We start from the raw sequence: 16,258 nt of genomic DNA, 5'->3' as shown, positions 1-16,258 counted from the left end.
CATGCGCACACACATGCGCATACACACATACACAGCAGAATGGGGTCTTTCGCATTCTGTGGCGAGCACTAGTTAGCATGTGTTCTGTCCAGACACAAACACCAACACTATTCATTGGAGAGCCTCCAGCATTCTCTCTCTCTCTCTCTCTCTCTCTCTCTCTCCCTCTCTGCGTCAGTCTCCCTCACCAAGATGAGGTCCTTATTCTTTAAATATCCCTGTCGTGTTGAGGAGTAAATGAGAGTCTCTGTGGAGAGCTCTGGGGACAGGGAACATGAAAGATAATTATATACCATTACCGGTGATAGAGCATCGCCTAGAGCCAAAACAGACACGTGAAACACACGCATGTGCTCACACACAAAACATACACACACACACACACACACATACTGTCTAACACGTGTACACACACACACACACACACACACACATACACAGACACACACACACACACACACACACACACACACACACACACACACACACAAACTCACACACAATTAGCCTTTTCATGTTGCAATGCTCTTTGTCTGCTCGAAATCACATTGTAGTTCAACATGTATTCTCAAATCTAGGTCTTGCAGCCGCACATTGCTAACAGACGTGCAACAATGAGCCATGTCCTTGTCAGGGCGACATTGTACAATATATTGCACAGTATATGAAAGATATTACTCCTTAAAGATATGACTTCAAAACGTATTATGCCGCAGCTGACGTAACAACACATAAGTCTCCTCCTCCACCTCCAAACTCCTCCACCTCCTAATTCCTCCTCCTAACTCCTCCTGCCTCTCCTCCGCCCCCCCCTCACAGGTGAAGGTGGGGGACAAGGAGGTGGACGTGATGCGGGGCTTCCGGCTCTACATGACCACCAAGCTGCCCAACCCCGCCTACACGCCGGAGATCAGCGCGCGCACCACCATCATCGACTTCACCGTCACCATGCGGGGCCTGGAGGAGCAGCTGCTGGGTCGGGTCATCCTCACCGAGAAGCAGGTAGCGTCAGAGGGATACATGGACTGCATTTTCAAGCCAGTGGCCACTTAAAGCGCTTTACAGTATTGCCTAACGTTCAACCATTCATGCACACATTTGTACACCGACGGCGGAGTCAGCCATGCAAGGCGACAGTCAGCTCGTCAGGAGCAGTCAGGGTGATGTGTCTTGCTCAGGGGACACCTCGACACTCTAGCTCGGAGGAGCCGGGGATCGAACTAGCAACCTTCCGGTTGCAAGTCAACCCGCTCTACCTCCTGAGCCAAATGGCGTGATAAGACGCTGGGGCTTTAGACAGGGAAACGCTGCAGTAATGAGCATTGAAAGGCGGTGCAATGACGATGGCGATGGCTCGGCCTATACTTACTAAAATCATGTCAGTCTGGAACGGATCGTTTTCTTTATTTTTCTAAATTGGTAGAACTGTTTTTTTTGTGTTAAATGGTCCACGGACATGGTCTGGGCTGTGAAGCATTGATAACGGCGAGTTGACCGTTTCAATGGATGTCTTGTGTGAATAAACGTCTCCTGAGAAATGGGTAGTGTCGGAGGAAAACGCCTGCACAACAGAATGTACTCCCTGCAGCAAATGGAGTAGAATGAGGGGGAGAAAGACCAAGATAAACGATGGCTCTGTTTGTTGATTCTCTGTGGTTTACAAAGAGAAAGGCAACCAACTGCCCGTGACTCTGACCCTCCACATCATAGTAGCAGTTACCTCGAATTCATATCAGCACCAAAGCTTAGGAAAATAGAGACCTCGGAAAGAAGCGAGGATAAACACAAACCTTTCCCTAAAAAATAGAAAATGAAAACGGCAAGAAAGAGCAAAGAGTAACAGGCAGTGTTTGATAAAAAAAAAGTTAAAAACGTATACAGTCTCATTATCCTAGTCTCTAAGCTCCTGTTGACTCGACATTGCTCGTTATTATTATTACGAATTCTGTGCGCTACCAAGAGAGACACCGTCTCCATGTATAGATGGGGATGATAACAGAGGTCACAGCCATTTATTAAAGCATGACGGGCTCTTATGAATAGGCATTATAATTGAATCGGTTTAATGAAGGATTGTTTTTTTTTCCGCAACGGCTACGATTGCATATTACGTCCGAAAGGGTTATCGTTATGAATCGGCTGGAGATGGTTTGGTGGAAGATTGCACGAGACAGTACATGACACATAAACGAAAACGGCTTGCAGCAAACTGAGTGATCCACTGATTAGTACCTCCCCAGCCAAGGGCTTTTCATCTAACAAATGGACATTTCTGTCGATTGAGAGACGTGTCGAGGGCGATTACTCAAGATAGGGGCATCATTTGCGACGGCTTGAACCTATAAGGGTGCATTTGGAGATAAGCTGTGATATATAGGGCTGAGGGTTGTCTCAGAGATGAACACTGTGTGTTGGCAGGCCTCAGATATGTGTTTAAGCGGCTGACAGCCAGCCATGATGTGCTGTTAGCGGGTTAAATTAAACATTGAATAGTTAACCAAGGCAAGACGGCGAATCGAGAGTCAAACTATGGTCAAACTACTATATTATTAAAAAATAAATGAATTGGTGCGTGTGTGTCCAGGGCATGCCAAGGTTCACACATACGCAGTGACTCATTTATGTGGCACTCTGTATTATTTGTGATTGTTAATTAACTATAAAGTAATTCCTAGGGGGAATAATACAGATTTGTGTCAGCGTTTATCGCACACCCTTACCTCTCCTTTGTTGTCCTTGTTGGAATGTTTAATCACGTAAATGTTAATACTTTAATTGTTATTTCAAAATCCAAGCGCAATAAACTATTTGAATCACAGAAGAAACGCAGGCATCAGCCGCAGTGGGCACCCCCGTTGCGTTTCTCTGCTGTACGTGGAGAGATTAGCACCCCAGGCTCTTCTTCTGCTCTATCTTCGCTCAGTGAGCGGCTTTGGTCTTTAGACTGCGTTGGCCTCTGTCAACAGGAAGTCCATGTTAGGAGGGTTAACCCAGAGCTTTGTTTATCTTTCAAGGCAACGGCCAAACGGAGGGGCCGTGGCCGAGGCAGCGGCCAGCGGCTGTGGCAGCCATGTCCACCGCTGCTTTCTGTATCAGGCAGTGAGTCAGCCATTGTTGCGCAGAGCCACTTTAGATTAAGGTTTTCAGAGAGTGAATGGGAGCGAGGAAAACACATATATAATGATAATAATAATAACAGCAGATTGGAGTTAGAACAAAACCAGGCCGGGTTCTATTAACCGTCGGTGTGCGTGGGGGTGTTCAGGTGCACTGATCCTTGAACCACCGCCGTGTCCCGGGAGGGACAGCGGAACCGCGTCAATCACCGCCGTGTGTCACCCTTTGTCACTCTCCATCACCCCGTTGATGAACACAAATCCCAGGCGTGTGTGTGTGTGTGTGTGTGTGTGTGTGTGTGTGTGTGTGTGTGTGTGTGTGTGTGTGTATATGTGTTGATATCTACCGCAGCGATTGTGTGTACATGTGCATTTTTATGTGTGTGCAGTGTGTGTACGGTGTGTGTATGTGTTGCTTTCGACCACAGCGATTGTGTGTACATGTGCATTTGTGTGTGTGCGTGTGTGTGTGTATGTGGCGATATCTACCGCAGCGATTTTGGTGTGTGTTTGTACGGTGTGTGCTCACAATGTGTGTGGTGCATGTGTGCGTGTGTGTGTGTGAGCATGAATTGATTAATCACCTGGTTTTCGCTTTCTGCAGCGAATCCGCCATGAGTCACTATTTGTTTTTTTTGCAGCACCTTTTTTTCTACTTCAATAAACAATTCTCGTATTTGATGTAAAAACGCTCGCTCACTGCTGGCTTTTTTTTTTTGTGTTGTTTGTGTGACCCCAGGAGCTGGAGAAGGAGAGGACGGACCTTCTAGAGGACGTGACGTCCAATAAGAGGAAGATGAAGGAACTGGAGGATAATCTGCTCTACAGGCTGACCAGCACGCAGGCAAGGGGTCCACACTTCCTCACATGCCAGTCTTGTGATTGGCTTAAGGTGTTGTTTGTACGATTTAAAGAAAAGAGCAGAAGAGGGCAAGATCCTGAATCTAAATAACAACAACAACAACAACAACGTCATTCTGTCTGCGATGGTTTATCATGCCGGCCACACCCTGGAGTAAAGGAGGGCCCTAGAGAGTCTCGCCGCAAACCATGAAGATGACGTTAGCATTAGCATTTGGTCAGTGTACTCCCTTCATGGAGTGCCCTGATCATGAGCACATAGCTCTTATCTGATTGTGTTTAACCGCTATAAACTCACTGATAAACACCACTACGGACAGCTTCGGTTGGACTCTTTGCATCGACGTGCCTTTTGTTTCCCAAAATTCAAGACTTATCATGCCTTAGTGACTTTGGGTCAATAAGTCTGTCCAGCGTTCTGAGGGGATTACTCATTGACAGAAAGTCGCTCGCGCACGACCATCCAGGCCAAATGTCCTTGTCACCTTACTTGGTCCTGTGTAAACACGTCACTCTAGGGGTCGCTGGTGGACGACGAGAGCCTGATCGTGGTCCTGGGGAACACCAAGCGCACGGCGGAGGAGGTGACCCAGAAGCTGCAGATCGCAGCGGAGACGGAGATCCAGATCAACGCCGCTAGGGAGGAGTACCGACCCGGTAGGACATCTGTCGGCATGCTTCCTGGGGAGAAGCAGTAGAGTAAAATGCAGACATTGTACGCTATAAGTCAGAAAATAAACAATGCTGTGGTTTATTTTGGAACTCCTTGTCTCCATAGAGGCCCAAGTGTCCTTAACTTACAGAGGTTCAGAGACCGAAACAAAACCACTTAAAGTGTAAGGAAAGTTTGTCTGCAAAGGACTTCTTCGGTATGGACAAGCCCAAATTAACTTCTTCTGAAGTTTGCTGCCTGCTTAGCCTCTTAAGAATTAGTTATTAGTCTCAGACTGATAAGGGGCTTTCACTCCTGCCTAACCCTGTTAACCACATGTCAGTGGATCCAGAAATCCTGAAGCGGATCCAGGGTACTACGACCAATTGGATTACAATGGCCTTTCTTGGACTTGTTTTCGGAGGGGTATATTTTCATGTGTCCTCATTGGTTGAATACATTGGATCCGGTTCTTGATTTCTGGATCCGGTTCTCTACTCCTACTGTGCATAACAATGAGAATGATAAGAAGAATGTGTAGCTTTTTTGATTATGGATTAACATTTATGCACCCCCCCCCTCCCCTCCCCTCCTCTCTGAAGTACTTCGGAAAGGCGGGTGCTTAGCAACAAGACTTGATTTATTCATAGGACAGTTTCGAGACTTCCTGTGTCACAGCCTATTGCCAAATATATTCTCATGTCTTTGGAAAAAGTAGTTTTTTATTCTGCACTAAATGACTAGGGAATATTTAAATGAATCCTAAAAGGCATTTTCAAGCATTCTTAAAAAGGAGGATAATGTCATGTTATCCGGGGCCTTTTTCACTCTGGGTAACCAGAATAAATACGTGACATTTTAAATCCTGCCTTAATACCATTTGGTTTATTAATTTCACACTAAGTTTTGTGAAACTCATATCCATTGGGATTATTAACTGTGCGTGTGTGTGTGTGTGTGTGTGTCTGTGTGTATTTGCGTGTGTGTGTGTGTGTCTCTGTGCACGGTTGTGTTTGTGCCTTCTTGCGTATGCGCTCTTGTGTGTGTGTGTGCGTGCGAGTGTATCTCTCCACAGTGGCCACCAGGGGCAGCATCCTGTACTTCCTGATCACAGAGATGAGTGTGGTGAACGTCATGTACCAGACCTCCCTCAGACAGTTCCTGGGACTCTTTGACCTTTCCCTGGCCCGGTGAGAGCTATTAGCAATTATTAGCAATAAGCTTGGCTTGAATGACCTCTCTATACTTAAAGGGGCTTGGTTTTGATGACTCTACTGCAGACTTTGGAACTATAGAATCAGTGTAGCATCCTACTGGGCTTTTCTGCTCTTCTGAAACGTATGAATGCTCTTCTGAAACTTATGAATGCGTGTGTTGGAAAATAAAAGCTCCACTCCAATTTGGGGTTAGGCGACAGGATGCTCCATGAAATTTACCTGACGTGCAATCTTTTGAGTAACTATAATATCGCCATTCCTGCAAACCGCATGTTTTAACCCGTGACGTCTTGATCTGAGAACCACTCTTGATCTGATTACCTCGTACATCCAGGAGCGATGTTCCAGGTGGCGTTAGACCTCGGGATGAGATAGTCTATCGCTCCCTTGTACCAGGGAGCTCCTGTTCCCCGTAACAACCCCCGACACCCCCTCACAACCCCAACCTCAGTCCTCTACATCCATTGGCTACCCGCCACTAGGGCTGCTCTATTATGGAAAAAATAATACTTATTCAGCTTTTCTCTCCAAAAAAACCCCTTAGTGCCTGAGAATTTCCACTTAAAAAAATTAAAATCGAAAATAATTTCCAAATATGTACCATTTGTTGTGCGATTTCTATAAAACTAGAACTTGCTAAAAAAAAATATATATATACAAAACTTGCTCAAAATCATCCAAAAAAACACTTGATTATTTTAGGTTGGAGAGTTTTGACCCCTAAATTTCGATTAATTGCACAGGCCCCTGTTTCCAGTCCTGCTGCCATACATTCAGTGCACATGACGTGCCACGGCTTGGATAATGCAGCGTGCACTCTAAGTGTGTGTGTGTGGGGGGGGGGGGGACACCATCCCCCTGGGACACCATCCCCCTGTCCCTATTAACCCTGAGACCCGTTTCTACAGACCTACATTATTTAAACCCATCTCCTCCCTCCCCACCTCAACCAGGTCGTCCAAGAGCCCCATCACAAGCAAGCGCATCGTGAGCATCATCGATTTCATGACGTTCGAGGTGTACCGCTACGCTGCGCGGGGGCTGTACGAGGCGCACAAGTTCCTGTTCACCCTGCTGCTCACGCTCAAGATCGACATGCAGAGCGGCAAGGTGAAGCACGAAGAGTTCCTCACGCTCATCAAAGGTGAGCGCTCCCGCTCTTCGATTGCCGAAGGGTTCTCGCTTCTGGGCGACTCGCGGCTTTTGTGTTTCTGCCGGAGGACTTCAGGGACTGCCTGTGCTTTATATATTGTGTTCTGGGGGCGGAAGTGGCCTTGTAAGCGTTTGAACAAAATAGACACAACCCTCCTCCACACACAGGCGCGTACGCAGACGTGCACGCACGCACGCACACACACACACACACACACACACACACACACACACACACACACACACACACACGCACACACACACACCCGCGCGCGCACGCACACACACACACAAACGCACACACAGATATGTACAGCTATTTTTAGTAGTTTAGTTTATTTATCTACTTTAATTTTAAGCATATTTTATGTGACGGGAACTTGCAAATTCAAAATGTCATTGCCCAGTGTAAACTATGTTTCCATTGTGTATATGACAATAAACAATCTTGTATCTTGTATCTTGTACACACACACACACACACATATTTGCCTTAACGATACACATGTTCACTTGCACACTGACCCGGATGGCTTGTCATCGGTCCACTCATACACACACATTTCGGGATGGAAGCAGGCCTTGTGGGCATCTGAGCGAGTGCCTCTCATTTCCGTCGATTGCTGAAGGTTGAAGGACTTCATTTCTATTCATCCATTCGTCCCCTCCTCCTCAGTGCTGCTGTTTTGCACGTTCCACTGCTCATTTCTCTTTTCCAGGATTTCCATTCCTTTCCGTATGATAATTTCTCCCATGTTATTGTCTGAGTTGCATTGTCATCGTTTCAGAGCACATCCCTCTCTGTGGATCACTGAAGGTTCCTTTATTCAGTCTTTCATTCAGATTCTTTCTCATTGTTTAATGAAAGCCGTCGGGGAGCGTTCTCTGACTCGCAGCCACACTCTGAGCTGTGCGTGCACTGAGGACACTCCGGAGCTCCTCGTCTCAAGGTTCTCAGCAACAGTTTGCCGCCCCGTGGGTCGCGGTTCACGGGAGCACGGTGGCAGCCGATGCATTTGGCAAGCAAGCGCACGCAAACCACACCGCTATGAGCCCGCCGCTAATGCACGAAGCTAGGCCATCTGTTGGGTCTGATCCCATACTGGTGTGTGTGGGTGTGTGGTGAGGTGTGTGTGTGTGTGTGTGTGTGTGTGTGTGTGTGTGTGTGTGTGTGTGTGTGTGTGTGTGTGTGTGTGTGTGTGTGTGTGTGTGTGTGTGTGTGTGTGTGTGTGTGTGCAATGTGCATATGCTTCTGCCTGTGTGCAGAGAGTTGTTTACAACGCTACGATATCCTTGCGATATATGTGCAAGGTATTGTCGCTACAGAACGTGTTTCATCGTTAAACTCAGATGATAAGTGGTGATCTTAACAAAGCTACGTAGGACTATTCCCCGCAGATTGAAGCACTGTTAACTAACAGAAAACAACAGCATTTATGAATGTGCAGCGCTTGTTACATTCATATGATATGATGTAATCGAATTTCCCCTATTGAGATTACAGACAAAAAATATTAACCCTGTTTGTTTGTGATGAATTTATTTATTGATCTATTTATTTTTATTTTGCTGTCTGTCTGTCTGTCTGTCTGTCTGTCTGTCTGTCTGTCTGTCTGTCTGTCTGTCTGTCTTTGTCTTTGTCTTTGTCTTTGTCTCTGTCTCTGTCTCTGTCCATCTAGGAGGTGCATCTCTGGACCTGAAGGCGTGTCCGACCAAAGCAGCCAAGTGGATCCTGGACATGACCTGGCTCAACCTGGTGGAGCTCGGCAAGCTGTGGCAGTTCTCTGATATACTGGACCAGGTACACACACACACACGCACGCATACACACACACACACGCACGCACGAACACACCGACGTGCATACACACAGACAGACACACACAAACACACCCACACACTCTAAAGCCCACATACAGACCAACACACACGCACGCACACACAGACACTGGCACACATAGACACACACACACACACACACATGCACACACACACACACACACACACACACACACACACACACACACACACACACACACACATCAAGTATGCCAAATCTGTAACAAGAATTTTCATAAACACTTGGAGTTGCACACAGACAGTAGATAAGCACACACATGCATGTGCACACATGCACACGTACACAGCCACACACATAACGCCGCGCGTACACAGACACACATACATAGTCACACACACATGAATACACAATAGATGACCTATCATAAGCACTGGCTGATGCTGTGACAGATGTGTCATTTTCTGAAGATGGTTTTGGTTTCCCAGAGTTATTTATTTTGGCAACATACCTGTCAAAGAGACAGCCAGATATTGACAAAAGCACGCATACTCACACACACACACACACACACACACACACACACACACACACACACACACACACACACACACACAGCACGACTGCACCCCCATCTCCTCTCCAGATCGAGCATGTCAACGTTGGTCTCATCAGCCCTCGCTTCATCAAACATAGTAAAAGAAAACACACACACTCAAACCAACACATACATACGCACACACACACACACACACACACACACACACACAAAAGCACATATACAAACAATCACTGCAGTATATATCAGCACATAAACACACAACCCCCTCCCCCCACACACAGACACACACAAGCACACCGACCGACTGAAACAGACACACACACACACATACAAATATTGGCCTTAAAGGATGCACATGTTCACTTTCACACTGATGGTGTGCCATTAGCACACACACACACACACACACACACACACACACACACACACACACACACACGGACACACATAGCCACTTGTGTGATTGACAGGCTGGTGGCTCCCAACGAGGGACTCGCTGCTCGCTGTGCTGTGAAATAAGCTTACTTTGAAAAAACGTTCAATCTTTCTCCTCAGTCATATCTTTGCTCTGTATGAGTGCATGGATGTCTATGTGTGTGTGTGTGTGTACTGTGTAGGTGTGTTTGTTTGTTTGTGTGTGGGTGTGTGTGTGCGTGTGAAAGATGGACAGGTGGATAACTAGATTTTAGTCTAATTAAATCAGTCATAAAATAGAAAAAAAAGGAAAAGCATGTGCAGAAGATACAGCACCGTCAAAGATGGAGGGGTTGAGAGAGAGAGAGAGACGGAGAGAGAGACGGAGAGAGCGAGAGAGACTTGGGGAGAGAAAAACATGGTTAAGAGAGAGAGAGAGAGAGAGAGAGAGAGAGAGAGAGATAGCATCTGCTGAGTATGGGTTCACACCATCGCGTGTACGCCAGACTGACAAGCTGGCATGAGGAACGCAACACAAACAAAGCAAAGAGTTCTCAATGTGTGACGCACACACTGGGAGAGGCGTGAAGAGGCTAGCTGATTGCAGCAATATGCTTGTACTCCCAAACGCACACACACACACATACACAGACATACACAGCAGCGGACCGTGGGGTTTAAGTCAGGGCCTTCAGTAACGCACTCCACCAACGGCCAACCCCCAAACACTCAGACATGCACACAAATGTCATATTACGTGCCAATACAGCCAACACAGCCACAATATGCCCTACTGCATAACATCCACAACAAGACAGTTGATCTTCAGCAACAACAACAGCGCGCACACGCACACCACTTTGCATTACCGCAGAGCTAGAGTAATGCAGCATCACCATCAGATCTTTCCTTATGTCACTCCGCAAACAGATTGCACATCAAACACATGACACAAAAACAAGTGTTCACAGTTATTGTTATTTTCACCGGATGCTTGTAACCTAGCTGTGATGCGTTATTCAGCTGAGCTCAGCCTTACAAAAGAAAATAGTTCTGGAATTATGTTGTAAGTACTGAAAAAGAAATGGATGCGTTCAGAGATAAATTAATGTAATTTTGAAAAAAATAATATACATATATTATCTAGATTTTGACAGGGCCATCAGAGAAGGCCCTGCTGGCACTGATGGCCCACCACTGGACATACACTCATACATTTGTTGACAGAAAAATCAGCCAACACTTGGACTGCGAAATGGACAAATTTACACCAAACACGAAATACAACACAGACCCAGAAATCTTATCTTAATGAAAGGACTTAGATTAATGTCATGTTGAGTTTCTGCTCTGCAAAGAGTAGGCCAAGGGTCTCTGTTTACTGGCCTACTGGGAGAAGTGTGTATTATTATTAATATGATTATAATAAGTCGAGATGCGGCTGTCATTTCTACCCTTTTCAGTGGATAAACATTAATATATGTTGGTGAATATTTTACCATCCACTTTCAATGGCGTTCGGTTAATCACAATAAAAACATTCTTTCTTATTTGAGAAGATAAAAAAACGATTGCCATGTAGCTCTCTATCGCGTGGTGTCACAGTTGACACAATTGACGCGTATTCCAATTATCTTGAAACTATTTCAACTCAGAACAAATGTGACCACCCTGCCTAGAGGCAAGTCTATGCAAACATTATTTTTCTGATGATGTGTGTGTGTGTGTGTGTGTGTGTGTGTGTGTGTGTGTGTGTGTGTGTGTGTGTGTGTGTGTGTGTGTGTGTGTGTGTGTGTGTGTGTGTGTGTGTGTGAGTGTGTGTGCTTCTGTATGTGTGTGTGTGTGTGTGTGTCTGTGTTTGTGCATGTTTACCTGTGCGTGTGCTTGTGTGCATGTGTATGTGTGTGGTATGTGTCTGGTCCCTGTGTGCGTGGCCCTGTGTGTGTGTGTACGTGTGTTTGTGTGTGTGTTCTCTGGTCCATGTGTGTGTGTGTGTGTCCTCTGGTCCCTGTGTGTGTGTGTTCTCTGGTCCCTGTGTGTGTGTGTGTCCCTGTGTGTGTGTGTGTGTGTGTGTGTGTGTGTGTGTGTGTGTCCCTGTGTGTGTGTGTGTGTGTGTGTGTGTGTGTGTGTGTGTGTGTGTGTGTCCTCTGGTCCCTGTGTGTGTGTGTGTGTGTGTGTGTGTGTGTGTGTATGTGTGTCCTCTGGTCCCTGTGTGTGTGTGTCTCCTCTGTTCCCTGTGTGTGTGTTTGTGTCCCTGTGTGTGTGTCCTCTGGTCCCTGTGTGTGTGTGTGTGTGTGTGTGTGTGTGTGTGTGTGTGTGTGTGTGTGTGTGTGTGTGTGTGTGTGTGTGTGTGGTCCCTGTGTCCCCCGGGTCCAGATCAGCCGTAATGAGAAGCAGTGGAAGGCGTGGTTCGATAGGGAGGCACCGGAGGAGGAGCAGCTCCCCAACTCCTACGACCAGGCCCTGGACTGCTTCAGACGGCTGCTCCTCATCCGCTCCTGGTGCCCCGACCGCACCATCGCACAGGTACGACCGCGCGCCTGTGTGAGTGTGTGTGTGTATGCGTTCATTCCTGTGTGTTTATGACTGTGTTCAATCCTGGTGTGTATGTGTGAGCTTGTGTGTGTGTGTGTGTGTGTGTGTGGTGTGTGTGTGTGTGTGTGTGTGTGTGTGTGCGTGTGTGTGTGTGTGTGTGTGCATTCATTCCTTTGTGTTCGGTGTGTGCGCGTGTGTGTGTGTGTGTGTGTGTGTGTGCGTTCATTCCTTTGTGTTCGGTGTGTATGTGTGTGCGTGTATGTGCGTGTGAGTGATGGTGCCCAGGCCGCACCCTGTGCCTGTGGCTGTGTGTGTGTTTATCTGTATTGTCTTTTAAAAATACTGATAAACAGAAGGAACGGCCTGAAAGCTCTTCTTCTCGCCAATGGGAAATATTTATGAAGTCCCCGGGCCAACTTTATCAGAGTTTCTGCCTAGGATGTGCGTTTAGTAATGAGGGCTCTATTAATTGGTTTTTGGGTACTTGGCTCCAAGCAGCTGAACTGGAGACAGTGGGCACCACTGCAGTTACTATAGCCATGCTGAATGCATGCTGCAAGTCGCAAGACTCATTCATGCATTTAATTGAACTTTAGCACTTAAACATAGACCTTAGCATTATGTATCGTCTTACCCTAGCTGTCTTTGTTGAATACAGGGAATGGTTAAACCTGCCTGATTGTTAGTGCTTGCCACTTGTTTCTATGAGCATCCTTGCTGTACCGACAGCGATATATTGTTGTTCGTCTTCCTTCTGACAAATGTGCTCATTGTAAGTCTCTGGATAAAAGTGTCTGCTAAATGCCCTGAATGTAAATGTTAATTTAAGTGTAACTTAATGATCAATTAACCACCGTCCCTTCACTCTCCTATCGTTGACGTTCGCCCCCACCCCTCTCCCCAACCCTTCTTCATCCTGACAGGCCAGGAAGTACATCGTGGACGCCATGGGGGAGAAGTACACCGAGGGGGCCGTGCTGGACCTGGAGAGGATGTGGGAGGAGTCGGACGCCCGCACGCCCATGATCTGCTTCCTGTCCATGGGCTCGGACCCCACCGACTCCATCGTGGCGCTGGGCAAGCGGCAGAAGATGGAGACGCGCTGCGTGTCCATGGGTCAGGGCCAGGAGGTCCACGCCCGCAAGCTGCTGCAGCAGACCATGGTCAATGTGAGTCGGGGCTCCGGCGGGGGCAGCAAACCATGGCAGCATGTGGCTGAGGAGGTGGAGCAGGTTGGCTGGGAACCGGAAGGTTGCTAGTTCGATCCCCGCCTCCTCCTAGACGAGTGTCGAGGTGTCCCTGAGCAAGACGCCTCAACCTGACTGCTCCCTGAAGAGCTGGCTGTCCCCCTGCATGGCTGACGCCGCCGTCGGTGTGTGAGCGTCTTCATGAATGGCTGAATGTGAGGCAGTGTTGTAAAGCGCTGTGAGTGGCCACTGGTTTTTTCAATGTGAGTCAGCCCACCAGGGGGGCCGGGCACTGTGTGCCGCCGGGGCCACCGTCACGAAAAAAGGATTGGCAATCAGGATTTTAACATTTTTAATAAATGAAAATATATATATTTTAAAGTATGCCTAAAAGGACGGGTGTCGGTGTTTGTTTGCCCGCCCCCCCCCCCCCCCCTGCGTGGGTTTATTCTCCGGGGCTCCCCCATCAGTCTGGACACGTGACTGGGCTCTAGCCAGTGTTTGGGTTCACACACCGGGCACCCTGGGGGTTCTGTTGTACGAGTGTCACGACGCAACACAGTGTGAAAGCGCCTCCTCCTCCCCGCTGTTTGTTGTTCTGTTCTTTATTTATTCCCTTTGCTCGACTCGTGACTGGCGTGCCTAATCGCGGAGGACGTTCGGTCCTTCACAAAAACGTGGAAATTCCTTCAAGGTGTTCAATTAGCATGTAAATGAGGGAAAACAGAGTCTATGTTGGCCCTGCTAGTTGTTTCCCCCCTCGTATCGCACCGAGCACAGCGACACAGAAAGTGGGGATATTTGTCAATTGGCTCCAGCCTCAACATGACCCCCCCCCCTGGTCCCCCTCTGTCTGCCGTCTGTCTGCAGGGCGGCTGGGCGCTGCTGCAGAACTGCCACCTGGGCCTGGACTTCATGGACGAGCTGATGGACACGGTGACGGAGACGGACAGCGTGCACGACACCTTCCGCCTGTGGATGACCACGGAGGCCCACCGCCTCTTCCCCATCACCCTGCTGCAGATGGCCATCAAGTTCACCAACGAGCCGCCGCAGGGCCTGAGGGCGGGGCTCAAGAGGACCTACGGCGGTGCGTGGCGAATCGATGGGTTGTCTGTGTGTGGGTGTCTGTGTGGGTGTGCGTGTGTCTGTGTAGGTGTTTGTGTGCGTGCGTGTGTGCGCACGTGTGTGTGTGTGTCTGTGTGTTGGTGTAGGCTTGGGCTTGCGTGTGTGTCTGCCTTTGTGCCAGAGTTGACCTACGGCGGTGCGTGGCGAATCGATGGGTTGTCTGTGTGTGTGTGTGTGTGTGTGGGTTTGGGCGTGCGTTTGTGTGTTGAGTGAGTGAGGGAGTGAGTGAGTGTGTGTGTGTGGCTGTGTGCGTTGAATAATGAGCTTCTAGGGTATGCAGATGGACGCGGTAGAGTTAATGTACGTGTGAGTGACTGAGTGAGTCGGTGGCTGTGTGGGTGAGTGTGTTCAGTGAAGAATGATCTTCTACGGTATGCAGATGTGTGTGTCTGTCCACGGAGAGAACCAGCCTACTTGAAACCCCTCACTCACACTTTCACACTGCTTCTTGCTGCATCCAAAAATAACAAAATCGCCTTAATGTTTGTCATTCTAACTTCAACCTAGAATCCCTTTAAACCTTAAATGTTACAGTGGATAGGTTTGTACCCGCAATGGTACATTAGCATAGCTCTATTAGCATAGCTCTTTTGAGTGTGCAATGCTGGCACAAAACTGGGGCAGGCTGGCCTGGATGCATATTGGAGTTCTTAATGAAGTTCAAATTGTCTGCTGCGTGTGGGAGTGCACTCTTCCCATCTAATTTTGTACAGTTTAATAGGTTCCAGGCCCCAGTCAGTAACTTCTCCCTAAAAATACATTTTCCCCAGCAACCATTTCCACTCAGGGCTGTTCATAAATAGGATCATGCTGCTTAATCAAACCAATCACTGCACTTCAGGTAATCTAATCAGATCCGATGTTAGACTCAATGATTTAATTTAGGCCCGAGTGTTACAAAGAACAGCAACGTCGTTTGCCTAAGAATATCATGGAAATGACAGGAATTCGTCTTGATTTGTGATGAGCTCCGAATCAATATATATCGTGTGCAACTGCCGAGCGGTGTCATATATTGAAAGTGCTTGACACTTGGTTCTATGAATATCCTTCCTTACTGTTCCCACAGGGATTCTTCGGACAGATGTACTTATTGTATTTCGCTTTGGATAAAAAGTCTGCTATATGCCCTAAATGTTAATGTGAATGTAATTATTCTTTACCGAAGCTGTGGTCAAATGCCATATCGACCAAACACACCCGAGTACCTCTAGCCCATCTACTAATCCCGGGTAGCCCTGAGGTCCCTTTCAGCTAATCCCCCGTGTAAACCCCCCCACCCAGGTATCAACCAGGACCTGCTGGACGTCAGCAACATGGTGCAGTGGAAGCCCATGCTGTACGGTGTGGCCTTCCTCCACAGCACGGTGCAGGAGAGGAGGAAGTACGGGCCGCTGGGCTGGAACATCCCCTACGAGTTCAACCAGGCCGACTTCAACGCCACCGTGCAGTTTGTCCAGAACCACCTGGACGACATCGACATCAAGAAGGTCTGTGGGAGGGCGGCGATACCTTGGGTTTGAAGCCTTATCTGTAATGATTCACGCAATGTATTATTATAAATATTATAGCATCAAATACATGGACATAAAGAAGTTCTGTGGGGAGGGAGTTTGTTGGATTTGAAGCCTTATCT

The 16,258-nt window shown here is 47.7% G+C and overlaps 1 protein-coding gene across 1 annotated transcript in view; it reads left to right on the top strand.

The window, feature by feature from the left end:
• dnah5 (dynein, axonemal, heavy chain 5) overlaps positions 1–16,258 on the top strand; it is a 138,397-nt gene that overhangs the window by 107,924 nt on the left and 14,215 nt on the right. Inside the window, exons 73-82 of the mRNA XM_030370379.1 lie at positions 820–1,002; positions 3,856–3,960; positions 4,496–4,634; positions 5,705–5,819; positions 6,800–6,990; positions 8,678–8,799; positions 12,149–12,298; positions 13,231–13,476; positions 14,365–14,584; positions 15,907–16,112. Of these exons, the coding sequence (XP_030226239.1) occupies positions 820–1,002; positions 3,856–3,960; positions 4,496–4,634; positions 5,705–5,819; positions 6,800–6,990; positions 8,678–8,799; positions 12,149–12,298; positions 13,231–13,476; positions 14,365–14,584; positions 15,907–16,112 (1,677 nt within the window). The remainder of the gene's footprint in view (positions 1–819; positions 1,003–3,855; positions 3,961–4,495; positions 4,635–5,704; positions 5,820–6,799; positions 6,991–8,677; positions 8,800–12,148; positions 12,299–13,230; positions 13,477–14,364; positions 14,585–15,906; positions 16,113–16,258) is intronic.

The sequence above is a fragment of the Gadus morhua genome, chromosome 11 (assembly GCF_902167405.1).
Source record: "Gadus morhua chromosome 11, gadMor3.0, whole genome shotgun sequence".
Classification (NCBI taxonomy): Eukaryota; Metazoa; Chordata; class Actinopteri; order Gadiformes; family Gadidae; genus Gadus; species Gadus morhua.
This window is presented reverse-complemented; position numbering and strand designations above follow the sequence as displayed.